Consider the following 14240-nt stretch of genomic DNA (forward strand, 5'->3'; position numbering starts at 1 on the left):
GAATTTATTCTTCATTCATCAGGTTCATTCCTCAGTCCTCCGAAAAACCATGTGTCTGCTAGATCAAAACTCATTGAACCTTTCTTTAACAAGTAAGTAGTTGTATAAAAAACCTGCTAAAACATGGAAGTACAACACCAGCTTTAGCAGAGCTACCTCGAGCCTTGGAATAAATAGCTGACTGTATTTTTCTTTAAACTGAAGGGTTTGTGGCTTTCTGATTCATGCTGTAATGCTGGAGAGGTTGTGAAGTAAATACCTTGAGTAAATACCTTTTGTTTTAAGGAGGATTGTTTACTTTCTGCTGGCCTGTGAAAGGACACTTAGAAGAGTACCTAGACTGCTTTAATGGCCTTGCCCATGCCACTGTAGAAGATATATTTACAATTTAGAAAACTATTTCTGGAGTAAGATTTGGGAGTGGTGGAACATGAGAAAAACTGTTCAGGTGTTCTTTATGTTGTAGGTTCCTCAGTAACTGGTGATAGTTGAAACTGAGTGTGCTCAGCAGTCTGGAAAAACTAAAATATCCCTATGGTAATGTCAGTCCAAATAACCCAAAGCATTGGTATTAACATTGTTGGGTAACCCATTTTTAAGAAATATACATACATGATTTATGGGATGCTGCTGTGAGCAGTTTTTTAATGTTGAATTGGATCTTCATACAAACTCCTTGAACAAATTGAAGTAAGACTTGGGGAATCTAGAAACCTTTATGCATAGAGTTGGTCCTTTACATAATTAATCTGTAGATTTTACCTTAGGAAACTTCTAAAGATGCTGCAATCTGTCACATAAAGGAAAAGGGTTGAAATTAAAAAGATTCTAGTGCTTACTTTGTTTAAATTCAGGAGAAATTCTATCCTTTCAAACATGTAATACAAGAGCTGGCAAAAGTAATTATTTTAGCTTCAGATGACCCACACAAATGAGGAAATGATTGTGATCAGTGGCTTTCACCTTTCATAGTTCTGAAAATCATATCATTATAGTGACAGCAGTTATGTGAGTCTCGACACTGACACATGTGAGACAGAAACTCCATATACTTTAGCAGATGTTACAAATATTCCCTAGATGAAACGTGGACCCAGAGTGGCTGCTTGATTTGAGTGTGAAGGTGGAGACAGAATTGATCAGCACAATTTCATTTTAAGATGGGATTTGTCACTGGGTTGTTTTCAGGATCACCAACACACACATGCCAAGTAGTAGGTGCCAACTGAGCAGGTTAATTTTTCAGTCATTAGCCACAATTCTTTCTAGAAATGCATATTTTCAACAAGTACAAACAGCAACTTCTAGAACTGTCACTATAGTACATTAAATTTAAGCTTTTCAAATTAATTGTGTACTTGAAATGTGGCATTCCTCTAGGAGTGACATTTCAAAGTTGTGAGGGTGAGTGAGAGGAAGCCTGTGATGTCTGTTCTGGCTTCAGAGTTAACACTGCCTGACTGTGATGAAAGGAAGAGTTAATAAACTGTAGGGAGAACAGCTGTCTTTTTTTTTTTCTTTCTTTCTTTTTAAAGCAAGAACTGAAAATTACTGTTTGCAAGAAAAGAATGTTTATCCATTCTGTCATTATTCAGAACTTATAACTTCTTGTTTCAGGAAAGCTATATATTATTTTTAAATCATGGAAACTTGGAAGACTTGCCATGCCTTACTTTGACATGATTTTAGAAGCTTTGCCATATTCTAACATCTGCCACATCACCTAAGTCAGAGCCTAGAGATGAGAGTGTCTCACCTTTTCCTAACAGTGAGCAGGCCAAGGCTTGTATTTTTCAAGTTAGTTTTCTTTATCCTATAACGCAAACTAACAAACCAGAATAAGACAACTATTTTTTTTTATAAAGAAGATTTAACTACATGTCAGAAGTCGGAGCTGTGAGGTGCTTAAATGAGCAAGTGTTTTGCTTCCTTCATTCAGTCCTTGCAGGTCTCTGCAGCAGGTGGTGTTTTTAGCACCTCTGGTGGCATCCAGGGCTCTGCAGTTCAGAGTTCCCTAATGCTCCCTTAGTGAGTGTGTTGCTTCTGGGGCTGTTTTGGCAGGTATGCTGTGGGCTGCCAGCAGCTTCCCCTACACCTACTTGTCTCTAGTTTGTGGTCTAGAATCTTTCCCTAGCTGAGCATCCTCTCTTCTTGCTGGGGAGAAAAAAACGATGTTCCTCCTTCCTCCAGAAGTTCTTCCTGATCCTGTGGGCAGCAGTCAGAACAAGGAAACCTTTTCCTTTGTGCTGTAGTCATGTTCTTCAAGCAAAACACAAACTACAACATGCAAACAGTAAGCTAAACAAATGAAAGTTGTACCTTGTGTCACAAGTTTTTCCTGAAAGAAGCTGAGCAGAGGAGTTCAGTGTAAGGCAGCTGTTTAGAAGCAATGTTCTCAGTTTGAATTATTATCCAGAGAGTCTTGAAAATGTTCTTTAAAATAGGCCATGATTCTTTGGGTTGCTTATAAAGTCTTAACTTCAAGGTCTCTGTATATTAGATGTTCATACTTAAATAGAGTTTAATCACTAAACTTTCACGTCATTGCTAGGATTTTGGAAATGTTTCCTGTTTGAATGGGCTTGTCACTAATGTGATTTAAATTAGTAAATTTAAAATTAAAAAAAGCTTTGATTTTTTTGAACATAGCTTTCAAATGAAGATAATACTTTTTTCAAGAGTAATTTTGATGTCTTTCATCATGTCAGCAAAATTATGGAACTTCTTGGTTGGCTGTTCAAGAGTGATGGCCAGGTTAAAGTTCATATAGGTTAATGATGAACATAGGTAAAATCTTTAGTTTTAGGGCTTTTGTGAGAGTGGACTGATTAAAAACAGACTTTCCCTTAGGGTTGTTTGGCTCTTTCAGGCATAGTGCAGTAAGTTATATGATAAACAACCCAACAGGCCAGGAATTCCAGAGATGCATTTCTGTAATCTTTGTGCTTTATTGTATATACAACATCTTTGAAAAATCCTGTTTGTCTGCTGCGAGTAATCCCTGATGAACATTTATGAGTTGAGATGATGGGACTCTTTACTGCAGTATCTAAACTCTTGTGTGTATAATTTGGATACTGTTATTCTCTCATACACTTTGGAGTTGGTTTGATTTTTTTTTTACTGGTTTAGGGCAACAGCTCTTCCATATCTTCCTGCCGCCACCCACAAGCCCCTCACAAACTTTAAATGACAGTGTTCTTTTCTATCTCCTTGGGTTGTTTGAATGCTGTTTATTCTTCTGGTGTAGCTGGAGGCAGGAGGTGGAAGAGGTGTAGAGAAATGAGAACACCATGTTTTATTGAGCTGAATAGCATCATGGTCAATAGAAATTAATTTAGAATTTTTTTTTTATACAATGAATATTAGAAACCAAAATCCATGCAAATCACTTGGGTTTGTGCTGTATTTGTAAAAAGTTTCCTATAGGGAGCTATGTTCTCTGGCATGTATTGGAAATCCCTTGGATTTTCTGTATTTATTTACTTTTCTTTGCAAAATTACTGCAAAAGGAGATTGGTGTGCTTTGTGCAGTTTGACCAATAACTCCCCACTCACCCTGTAGGAATAAGCAGTTGCTGTTCCTGTGCTTGCAGACACTTGTGGCTGAGGTAGTCACTGACCTGGGCTGGTAAACTGAGCTGGGTTAAAAAAAAAGCCTTTTCTTTTTTCAGCTGGATCAGTTTCTCTGCACAGTTCACCACACAGCTGTGAAAACTTTCATCCTAGCTCAGTGCAGAGGAACAATGTTGACTCTTTGAGACTATTTTGTGCAATGCTGTGACTGGCACAATGATAGCCTTCCTCTCCTTGTTTTATTTGACTTGCCACAGAAACAATTGCCTTCCAAGGAGCTTCCTCAAAATACCTCGTGGTTCTTATTGAGAAGTGGATCTCTGTCCTCTGACTGTGTGATCTGGCTGCAGTCCCTAAATAGTGTAGGAAATAATATTTTTTTAGCTTGGTCTGCTTAGCTTTTTAAGAAATGTAGCCACGACACTGATTTTCACAACGTTAACTCAAAACTTCACGTGTCAAGCTAATTTAATATAGAGTTCATACTGTTATAGAGAAAAGTCTTATTAATTTAAATGTCTTGCAGATAGATGAGGAATCTTAGAACCATAGTTATGGATACTTAATCACGGATTATGTTGGAACTCAGCGTTCATAATCCATGTGGTGTAAGTTAGTGCTGCAAGAGGCAGTTACTTCTGTAAGCACTGAAGTGCACATAATATTAAAATCAGTATTTAGGCTACAGGGAGAATGTGTGTGTGTGTGTATGTGCTGTTTAGTGACATAATTGTTTGGCCAAACAAGTAAATGTAGGATTTGTCTCAGGGAATAAAAAACTGATCCTAATAATCTCAGGTATATGTATTTTTTTTGGCATAAGTCTGTTTCTGCAGTTGGCCACTGTATTGCTTTCCTCAGTATGATAAAACCTGGAGGAAGGAAGCTTAACTAGTGTTTCTCCCTAGAAGTTTTTGTGGTGTTTTTAGTAGACTTCATCTTTATTTTTATGAAAACCTACAAAACTTATTATTTTAGTGCTTTAAAAAGTAGTAGGTTCCAAGAACTTGGCAAAAGTTTGTTAAAATAACTCAGCTTAAAACAAATCTGCTTGTTTTTTTTTAATAAAACCTCCCACTTTTGCTGTCCTGCATGTATGATGGACATTCTCTATCCAGCAGACTAAAGTGCCTTTACTGACCAGCAGAAAAACTGTATTTAACCTGTTTAGGCTGTGCTTATCCCCTGCACTGGGATCTGAAGAGGGCTGTATCTCTTACTGACAGTGACACTGACATTTCAGATGAAGATGTGAGCACAAATCATAGGTAATAAATCAAATGGAGCCTCTTTTGGCAGTCTGCAGAGCAGCTTACTGGGAGAGCACAGATCCTGGTTCTTTTCTGCCCAGCTGGGTGCCCTGTTATGGTGCTCTGATCCTGCCTAGTGTCTTCCACCAGAGTTGGAATGTAGTCACATCTCTTCTGTTGCTCCTTGGAGGATGTGTCCTGTACACATCTTTCTTTTCCCCTTCCTTTAATTCCCTAAAAGACACCCTTGTGGTGGGATCCCTGTGCCCCCTTGTTTTCTGGGTGGAGTCACTGCTGTCCAGTTTGGACAGACAGCTGTGTTGGACCCAAGTCCACAGGAGTGTGGCTAAACATAAAAAGACACTCTGGCTTCCTTGTAGAATGTCTTCATTACTCAGCCCTGTGCTGGAATGGGTGACGTTTCTGCAGTTCATTGATGTAGATGTTTGTGATTTTTGTTGATAAAGTTCCTTTCAGGTGCTGCAGTGCTCAGGGGATGCAGTGTATGTTAGACTGTACCTTTCCTGAGACTCAGAGGATAAATTAGGTGGGACAGTGTGTAGCACAAGTGGTGCCAGTTCTCACACCCTGGGGCTCACATGTGAACCTGCCATACAGTACATTTTACCCCAGTATTTGGGTTTTTTCTTTCTCCTATTTGTAGCAAAACCGAGTTAACAACTGCATTCCAGTAGACGAATCAATGATACAGGGCATCATAAGGGCGTGATATTTGCAAACTCTTAGGGACTACTAGTGAGTGTGGTATGATACAAAGAATCTCTAGGGAGTTACAGATCAGTCTGTACACTTCAAAAACTCAGCTGTTTACATCAGTTAGTACTTAACTGAATGCTGTAACTGCAATCTGATAAGCATTTTAGAAGCTTTTTAAAGTTATGATGAAAAAGTTTTTTATTTTAGCCTTCCAGTGAAGGCTCTACACAGCAAATGTTTCGTAACATCAATGTGGCATCCATACCTATGACAGGATTTTGAGCTGTTCATCTTACTTTGGAAGGAAATGGTTTTCAGAGCTCAGCAAGAGCATTTATTGAAAGCATTTCTTGAATGCTTTGAGAAACTCTTCAGTTACACGTTAAAGAGGAAAAGACACATTCCAGTTATCTCAAAAGTCATGATGGCTTTTGCAGTTTTAGGGTTTTAAGATCCATTTGTCTAAAGCACGTTGAAGGGCTCAGAAAATGGGGAGGTTTATGTGTTTTTAGAATGATGGCAGGGTTTGCACTGCCCACTGTGCAAGGGGCTCTTACTGCACAGAGCTGCCACTTGTTAAATGTTTCTTCCCACTTACCTTTATTGTTTTCAGTAGTAATAGTTTGGGCCTTTTTTTGCTGTTGTTTTCTCAAATAAGTAAAATTCCTGGCATGATGCCAAGTAACTTTTGAATCTGGTTGTGAGATAAGAGATTGGGCTTAGAGGGTCTGTTTTAACATACCTTAAGATAAGTTTGAGATGGTTAATTCTGCTTCTTCAGAAGAAATATCTAAAAAATCTATAAAAAGGAAAAGGTCTTCAGGCAGAAAGATTTGCTAATGATTCTTTTCCATTTTACTTCTAGGCTATTTCTTATGAGAGTGATGGACATACCATATCTCAATTTGGAAGGACCAGACTGTAAGTAGCTTCTTTCATTGTAATCTTATATCGTTCTGACAAACTTCCTGGAGGAGGAAGTGTAAATATCCTTACTGTTACAGGATGTTTCATTATGAGGGGGAAAACTTTGGATGAGGATTCCCACTGATGATGTCATTTAGGAAAGTGTGAAACCCTGGAGGTCAATCTGGTCCTTGAATAGATAGAATCTTAATTTTATGTTGAGGAATCAGATACCATGTCTTGAAAATTATACCCATTTGGAAGCAGTACTGGTGTGGACACATTTTCCACTCCTTGCATTGGAAAGCTCCGACTGGAGTGTGACTCTATTAGCTGCCAGTGTAATAGTAACAGAATGCAGTTCTAGAGAGATGGAAGTAACTGTTGGAGAGGAAAATACATGCTGTAAGGGCATATATTTAATTTTAAATTCAGTTAGGTGGTCAGATCACTGAGCTCTGGCTCTGCTGGAATGGTAATCTAATTATGTTGCATCTTCCTTCCCCAACTGTTTGATACTGAGTGGAAGAATGGGTAAATACTTTGGGTCATTGAGAGAGTGCCAAAGCTACTAATTTGTAAAGATGCTACTTCCACTTGCTGGCCAACTTACAGGATTGTTTTGATTCTTTGCCAAGAAGGGTTGCCAAAAAAGAGGCTGCCTCTGAAAGTCTGTCTCTGTTACCTGAAAGCCACTCCTGTAGAACAGACTGATGCAGATGTTCCACGAGAAGCTCACCCAAGGAGCCTTTCGAAGCCTCAAAACAGAAGCAGTCTCAGGGGTGGCATATTGGGCTGGCTGTTTTAGCCACTTCTTTTGCTGTTCTGAGATGTAAAACCACTGTAGGTTGAGGAAGCCCTGTTGTTGCTGCCTGGTGGGTGTGTGTGGGGGACCATTTTGCAGAGAAGCAAAGCCACCTAAAGAGTACAGCTAGTACCTTCTGTGGGAGGTGCACCTGGAGTCTGTATTTTTATAAAAGAAATGAGGCATAGCTGACTGGGTGACTGTTGTAAGCTGCATGTTTCTGTTTGTCCAGTGAAACAGCAAGTTTGTGCAATTTTTCCTGAAATAATGGATTTCAGTAACATGTGCTAAGTTAAAGAGTATTCAATATGTGAATGTGACTTTAATCAACTTTTGTTACTGTATATTAAAAGCTCATTTAAAAGAATGAAGTTGCTGCACAAAATGACTGCAAAGCAGAAAAAGAATCAAAATTTTCACCTGAATAGGGAGGAGTTAAGAGATTTTAGCAACAGATTCACTGTGAATTTAAGAATAAACTGATACAGGAAAACTAGTAATAGTTTCCTTTCTCTAACAATATAAAAAAGCTGTAATATCTGATACTGAAGTTGTTCATACTATGATTTTCTACTGCTGGATTACAAATAATTAAACTTTGAGTTGTTCTCTGTTAGTAGGCTGTACAGCAGTGAATTGATCTTCTGTTGCTTGCGGGGTTTTGGTAGTTGACTTGTATAGTGCAAAAAAAAAGAATTTTAGTCTTTAAAAAATGTTGTGTCCTTTGTATTTAAGCAGTAGGTTTAGGGAACAGGATTTCACCTGTGCTCAGGAAGGGATTGCTTTCCTTAACTACCTGTGTCTCTGTCCTGAGCCTGAGCTCTGTGCTAATGTACACCTGTAATTTATTATTAGGGAGTTTCTGGTCAACTCAGGGTAACCCACTTGTTTAGGTGTAACAGATTAAAACACTTAGCAATAACAAGTGGCTGGTGGTCTGATTTTGGACACCTGCTCTATGAGTGAGATACACCTTGGGAAGCTCTCGGTTTTAATGCTGAAAGTTAAGGAGATCAGAAACTAGAAAAGTTTGTGGTACAGAAGAGTTCAAGAGGGTCAGTCAATAATCATTCACTAAAATGGAAAACAGTCCCTATGTCTCTATACCAAAAGAAGAGAGAAGATTTTCCTGAGGGTGTTACCAGGTGGTCAGATTAAAATCTGATCACATTGAGCTGTGTGTGGTTAACCCTCGAGTTATCCTGGACAAACTGGAGCACTACATTGCAAAGTGGAGCACTGGACTTAATTGCTTCAGCCTCTGTCATCAAACGTAAAATGACACGTAAGACGTAGCAGTGTGTCATACATAACAAAACAATCTCTGCAGATACCTGTGGAAAGGCTTAATTAATGATATGCAAATAGTTTTGTAGAAAATGTAAAATATTTCAGTATCTTTGCCCCTAAAAATACAGTGTTCCACTTGTTTCTTTTTAAAATTTGATAGAAATTCACATAAAAGGTTATAAAAGCTCACATCTCTAGTGAAAGGAACTTCAGGTAGGAGAAGTGTGTAGAAGTTGGCTATATAGTGATAATTTCTGCTGTATTCTTACCTCTTCCAGCAATTTGATTTGGATTCTCTCTCAAATTCACAAACCTTAAAATGACTTTCAATATACACTAAAGGCTTCTGCACTTCTTTAGATGTTGGCCTTGATGAGATGTCTTTTTTACTTGGTGTAATTTTTAGTAATAATAAAACGTCAGTGCATATATTCTAGCTTGTATCTAATATTATATGAAAGCTGAGTTGAATATTGTTTCTCAGGAAGTTTTTTATTAACAGAAAAATGGCAAAAATGGAACCATTCTTAAGAATTTTTTTAAGGTGGAGCATGAAAAGGCTTTTGATTTTTTTTTTTTCTTCTGTCCTTGAACTTGGTTTGGTGCAAGGGATGGGAAGGACTACACTTGTGGGCATTTCTCACTGCAGGAAATGCTGTTTCAATTTCTTTAAACAGATGAGCTGGTAGGATTTACCATATCTTTCATGTCGAAGTGCAGGCACATTCTCACCCTACCCGATGTAATTTCATAAATCTTGGCCTGTTTTCTTATTGAAAAAGGAAAGGGAAGAAAAAACTACATGACCACATTAGGTGACCGTTTTAGGATATTCTAAAGATACTAGTAGTGACTCTTATTTTAACAAAAGTATTTTTATTTTGTAGTGCAGCCCAAACGAGATCACGTTCTTCATGTTACTTTTCCCAAAGAGTGGAAGACTAGTGACCTATACCAGCTTTTCAGTGCCTTTGGTGAGTGATATAGTCCGTCTTCATTTTTGTGTTTTTGTTTTGTTTTGTTATTAACAAGTTAAATTTCTGGTGTGTTCTGTTATATTTACTCTGTGGTGCAGACTTATTCCTAGTGTAGGTAATGATGAATCTCTTGTAATTTTTGAATGGTGTCCTGTGGACTTTGTAATGATGTCTTGAAAATAACTGTTCTTATTAACTGCTCTTTACAAATCTTTATTTGGTGCTTGTTGAATATTGTGGATCTTTTATCCTTTTATTTACAGCCTCTCCTGAAAGGAGGTAAGAGTTTATAGAGGGGGATAAAGGGAATGGGAACTGGTGTGAGGCAGATCAAGGCTTTAGGAGCAAGGGTCATCCTGCAGTCGGTGTAAAGCCCAACTCCAGTGTATGTGAGTCTAGACGAGCAACAAGCTTGAAAATAACCGGATTGTGAACACCATCCAAGTGAGAAAAAACAGCAAAAAGGGTAGTTAATAACTGAGGAGCAGTAGTCCTGTTGTCGCTCTACTAAGTGGAAGTATAAAATGTGGGTACTTGGGCAGCTGAACTGATTGATGGTGGTCTCCTGCTGCCTCTCTCTTGTGGCTTGGTGCTGTCTGTGCAGGGTCTCTGGAGCTGTGTCAAAGCCCCTCGGTTCCTTGTGAGCATTGGATCTGCAGTGCAGCAGGGCCCAGTGCAGTGGGGAGGGTGTGACAGCCCTGCCCGGGCAGTGCAGCAGTGGCGGGGCTCTCCGGGGCCCCGGGCTGCGGACCCGGCCCGCTCCCGCTCCCGGTGCCGGTCCCGCTCCCGCTCCCGCTCCCGGTGCCGGTCCCGGTGCCGGCGGGTTCGGCCCTCAGCGCGGCCGCGGCCGCCAGGGGGCGCGCTCGCACACCGCTGGGCGCTCGCTGTGGGAATCGCCAATTCCCGCACTTCTCCGCATTTTAGACATGAATGTCTTCATACTTCGACTTACAGACTCCAGCCTCGATTATTTATATTTTTTTAAAGTCTTTTTGCCGTGGTATCGCAAAACAGACTGCAGATTAATCCTTCTAAAATTCTGGAATATGGAAGTACCCGTGCTTTTCCATTTGTAGGTGGATAGGGCAGAGTGAGGTTGCGTCATGTGCCAAAAGCTTAAAAAAAAAAAAACCAACAAGGCAATAACAGACATAATTATCCTAATTTATTGCATCACTTCAAGCAAAGTGACTTGAAATCAAGAAGTATTAGTCAAATTTTACTGAAAAAAATATATTAGAAAGAACTGAAGCAGATATAATCTTCCGTGAAGCTTCTAACAAAATATGGTGAAACAGCTGAAAGGGCTGCAGTGTCACACTTGGAACTGGTTTACATTTGCTACTCTAGAAGGGGTGTTCATGATTCTGAAATCCTTCAGGACTGCCTGCATACCAAGTGGACACCTGTTCATGCAAGATGTTTTTATAGTCTCAGGGGTGAATGTAGTTTCACTGTACAAGTGCTTGCAGCACTGTGCAGTCTCTTAGAACACTTCAGATTCTTAAATTTGTGTTGTTTATTTGGTCATGCTGATGTGAAATATGAAGTCATTAAAATAGGATTTGTTACAATACAGCTTTAGTTTATAGCCTTAAGTTCTACCTAAATAAATGTCTTTGCGCTTTTGATTAAATCTTGTACTATTGAAGTATTTTAAGAACTACTGCTTAATTACCAGTAAAAGTCATGTAGGAAATGTATAGGAACGGAGTATAAAAAGGAAAATGTTTCAATGATGTAATCCATCAGTTTAATTTATTCTGTGGATTTAATCTTGTTTGCATGTTTGATTTGCTATATGGAGAATTTTCAAATTTCTTTATAGAAGGTATACATGTTACTTGCACCTTCATGTCATAGTCCACCAGTGGCATTCCTCAAAGTATTGAAGACTTGATACATTCTAGAAGTGCAGAGAGAGAAATTTCCTGGCTTATTTCTGTGGAGCTGGTGTTGCATTACATTGCTGTCCATGGCTTATCTGCTGTGGCCTTGCAATGAGCTGGCACGGGGCTCTGGTGATTGCTAAATATTGTACTGCAGCTGCATTTGCTTTCCAGAGCTTTATTTGCATTTCACCATACTTTTGAAATGCACAATATTTGCTGAGTGCTTAGCAGTATTGCTGAATGATTTTATTTATTAATCTTATCTCTCCTAAATTCTTTCTTCTTAATGACGATGAAATGTGTCATAATCTGAAGAGAGCATCTCCTAAGCGTGGAGAGTTGCATAAGAGCATTTGTTGTGGTTCACTTCAGATTGGAACCCAATGACTGCTATTTAATGTTTGACTTTCTTTAAATTCTGTATTTAAAATGCTTACGTCTGAGTATAAAAGCAACTTGCCAATATGTTGGCAAGTATTGAAACTCTTTGTTAGCTAAAAATACAGAGTCAGAAGTCACACAGAGTGCAGCAGCCTTTCTGCAACAGGATACTGAAATGATGTGCCACCAATAGGTTAGATTTTTATTAATTTATTTTTATTTGGCACTTTGTGAAAATGTGGACACTGAAGTCCATTTGAATAGTAGCTGAATTCCTTCAGGAGTTTTTTTCTTTATCACTGATCCTCTGTCTTTTATGCTGAGGGCACAGTTACAGGAGAAATTCAGGAGAATTTTTCTTTCTGATCTATCTTTCAGTCTGCTCAGGTAGATTGTAATTAATGAACTGTATATATAGGAAAGGGACACAATCTGGACAGCATTTCTGTGTTCCAGAGTTACAATAGAATATGTTCTCAGATGTCTGAAATGATTTTGTAGAAAAATTTATAATTAGTAATATATAAATAAAAAGCTTGATACGTGAATAATTTTGGAGCAAAGACCTGTCAGTGCATGTATAGCAATATGAATTTGTACAGTAATTTCTGTCCTTTAAAGGAAACTCAGTGATGGGGTCCTACTAAATGCACTGTATTCTGAGCTGCAAACGTGGGTCAGCTCGGGCTTTTCTTGTGTTGTGAAATGTTAGTGTCCTGCCAAAAGAATGTTCTCCCTACACCAAAGAGCCTTACCCATAGGCAGCAAAGTTCTATGTTCGTCAAAGAATTATTAGAAATTTAATTTATGTGCCCTAAAAAATGTTTAAAGAAATTCTAACTTCATGGTGCAGGCTCACCCCAATAGCAGCCTTAGCCCTTCAGTGCAGGGAGATGTGAGAAACCATACTGAATTAATTATGGTTTTGGCAACGATCAGAATGATTATAACTTAAACTCCTAAATAGCTGGCTACTCAAATGTATAGCATGTGAATGAAATCTATCTAGGCTTTTATTTTTTTTATAATTAGAAAATCTGTTTATAATCTGGCTGGATTTCAGAAGAGACTTCTATAACCTTGTAACCTGTAGGCTAAATTAGATTTCAATAGAATAAACAACTGAGAATAAATATTTTAAGCCCTTTTGCATCATTGTTTTTAACCTTGTAATGTCTGAAGGTTAAATGATGGTGTAACATTATATACAACTTGATTTTCTAGTCTATGTGAAAAAAATGGCACCAATTTTCAATATCTGAATTGTACTAACACTAAAACATTTAGATAAGGACAGGAGATGTAAATGGATTTCAGACTATAATAAGACCTTGTGTCTGGAATGGGAATCCTTTCCTCTGCTTTTGCTTGATTATGAGCTCTTTTAGTGCTAATGTGACATTTTAAGCCATTCACATAGAAAATGCACTAACTGCTTGATGAATAGAGGGACTTACTTCCAGTTACTGTTCCATTGTAGCAGCTTCCAAATGAGGTCCATGATTTTGTGCATTTGTCCTCATATTGACTCAAATTAAGTTTTTATTTCACATCCTGGAAATGATGTGTAGTGGGATTCAGACAAACCAGAGTTTGAAAATGTAGTGTCCTAACAGTGGAGTTCTCCATTGATGTGATCAATCTTCTACCTATCCCTTTTGACTGGCATTTATCATCACTTAGAGCTGTTATTTGTTTGAGCAAAGGGCTGAAATTCCCAGAACATTGCTCCAGTTTATTTGATAGACTGATACAGATACCAGGAAGGGAGGGTCTGAGGGTGTGCAGGATGCACATGCAGCCCTGACTTTCTGAACAATTCCAGGCCCTTGTGCAACTGGGTATGAAATACACACCTTGATCATGGACAAAAGCCTTCTCAGGTGCACTCACTCTCAGTTGGCTTTTTTATGTCGTGGCATGTCAGATAAGAATCTGTGACTGAGTCTAAAATAAAAATAGTCCTAATAATTTCTTCTGCTTTTTCTAGGTAACATTCAGGTTTCGTGGATTGATGATACATCAGCATTTGTATCACTGAGCCAGCCAGAGCAAGTACAAATAGGTATGTGTTGCTGGATTTACTTCAGCTTTAAGATTTTACCTGGCTTCTGCAAAATGCTGTGAGCCAGCAGGGTCTGTGATTCCAGTGGCAAAACCACTGACTTGCTCAGAGGAGCTGGGCTTCCACAGCAGCAGCACACGTGTGGCAGCAAAGACAAGCCCAAACTGCACTTGGCTGGGAGTTTTGGGTTTCATTCCGTGATCCCCCAAGTACCTAAACCTGCAGGTGGAGTAGTGCTGGTTTCTTCACTTGGTGCATTGTTTATTGAGGCTGTTTACTGTTACTTTGCACAGAGTAAAACTGTCAAAGGCTTTTGTGGTCTTTGCCTCCAAATACCCTTTGGGCTGATACATTCATTTGCAAGGAACAAATGCAGAGAAG

The 14240-nt window shown here is 38.8% G+C and overlaps 1 protein-coding gene across 2 annotated transcripts in view; it reads left to right on the plus strand.

Annotated features, from left to right (window-relative positions):
- Nucleotides 1-14240, plus strand: part of PARN (poly(A)-specific ribonuclease) — a 47007-nt gene that overhangs the window by 14378 nt on the left and 18389 nt on the right. For both annotated transcript variants that reach the window (XM_063414332.1, XM_063414333.1), the window contains exons 18-21: nucleotides 23-92; nucleotides 6409-6464; nucleotides 9432-9518; nucleotides 13785-13859. In XM_063414332.1, coding sequence (XP_063270402.1) covers nucleotides 23-92; nucleotides 6409-6464; nucleotides 9432-9518; nucleotides 13785-13859 — 288 coding nt within the window. The remainder of the gene's footprint in view (nucleotides 1-22; nucleotides 93-6408; nucleotides 6465-9431; nucleotides 9519-13784; nucleotides 13860-14240) is intronic.

The sequence above is a fragment of the Prinia subflava genome, chromosome 17 (genome assembly GCF_021018805.1).
Source record: "Prinia subflava isolate CZ2003 ecotype Zambia chromosome 17, Cam_Psub_1.2, whole genome shotgun sequence".
NCBI classification, from domain to species: domain Eukaryota; kingdom Metazoa; phylum Chordata; class Aves; order Passeriformes; family Cisticolidae; genus Prinia; species Prinia subflava.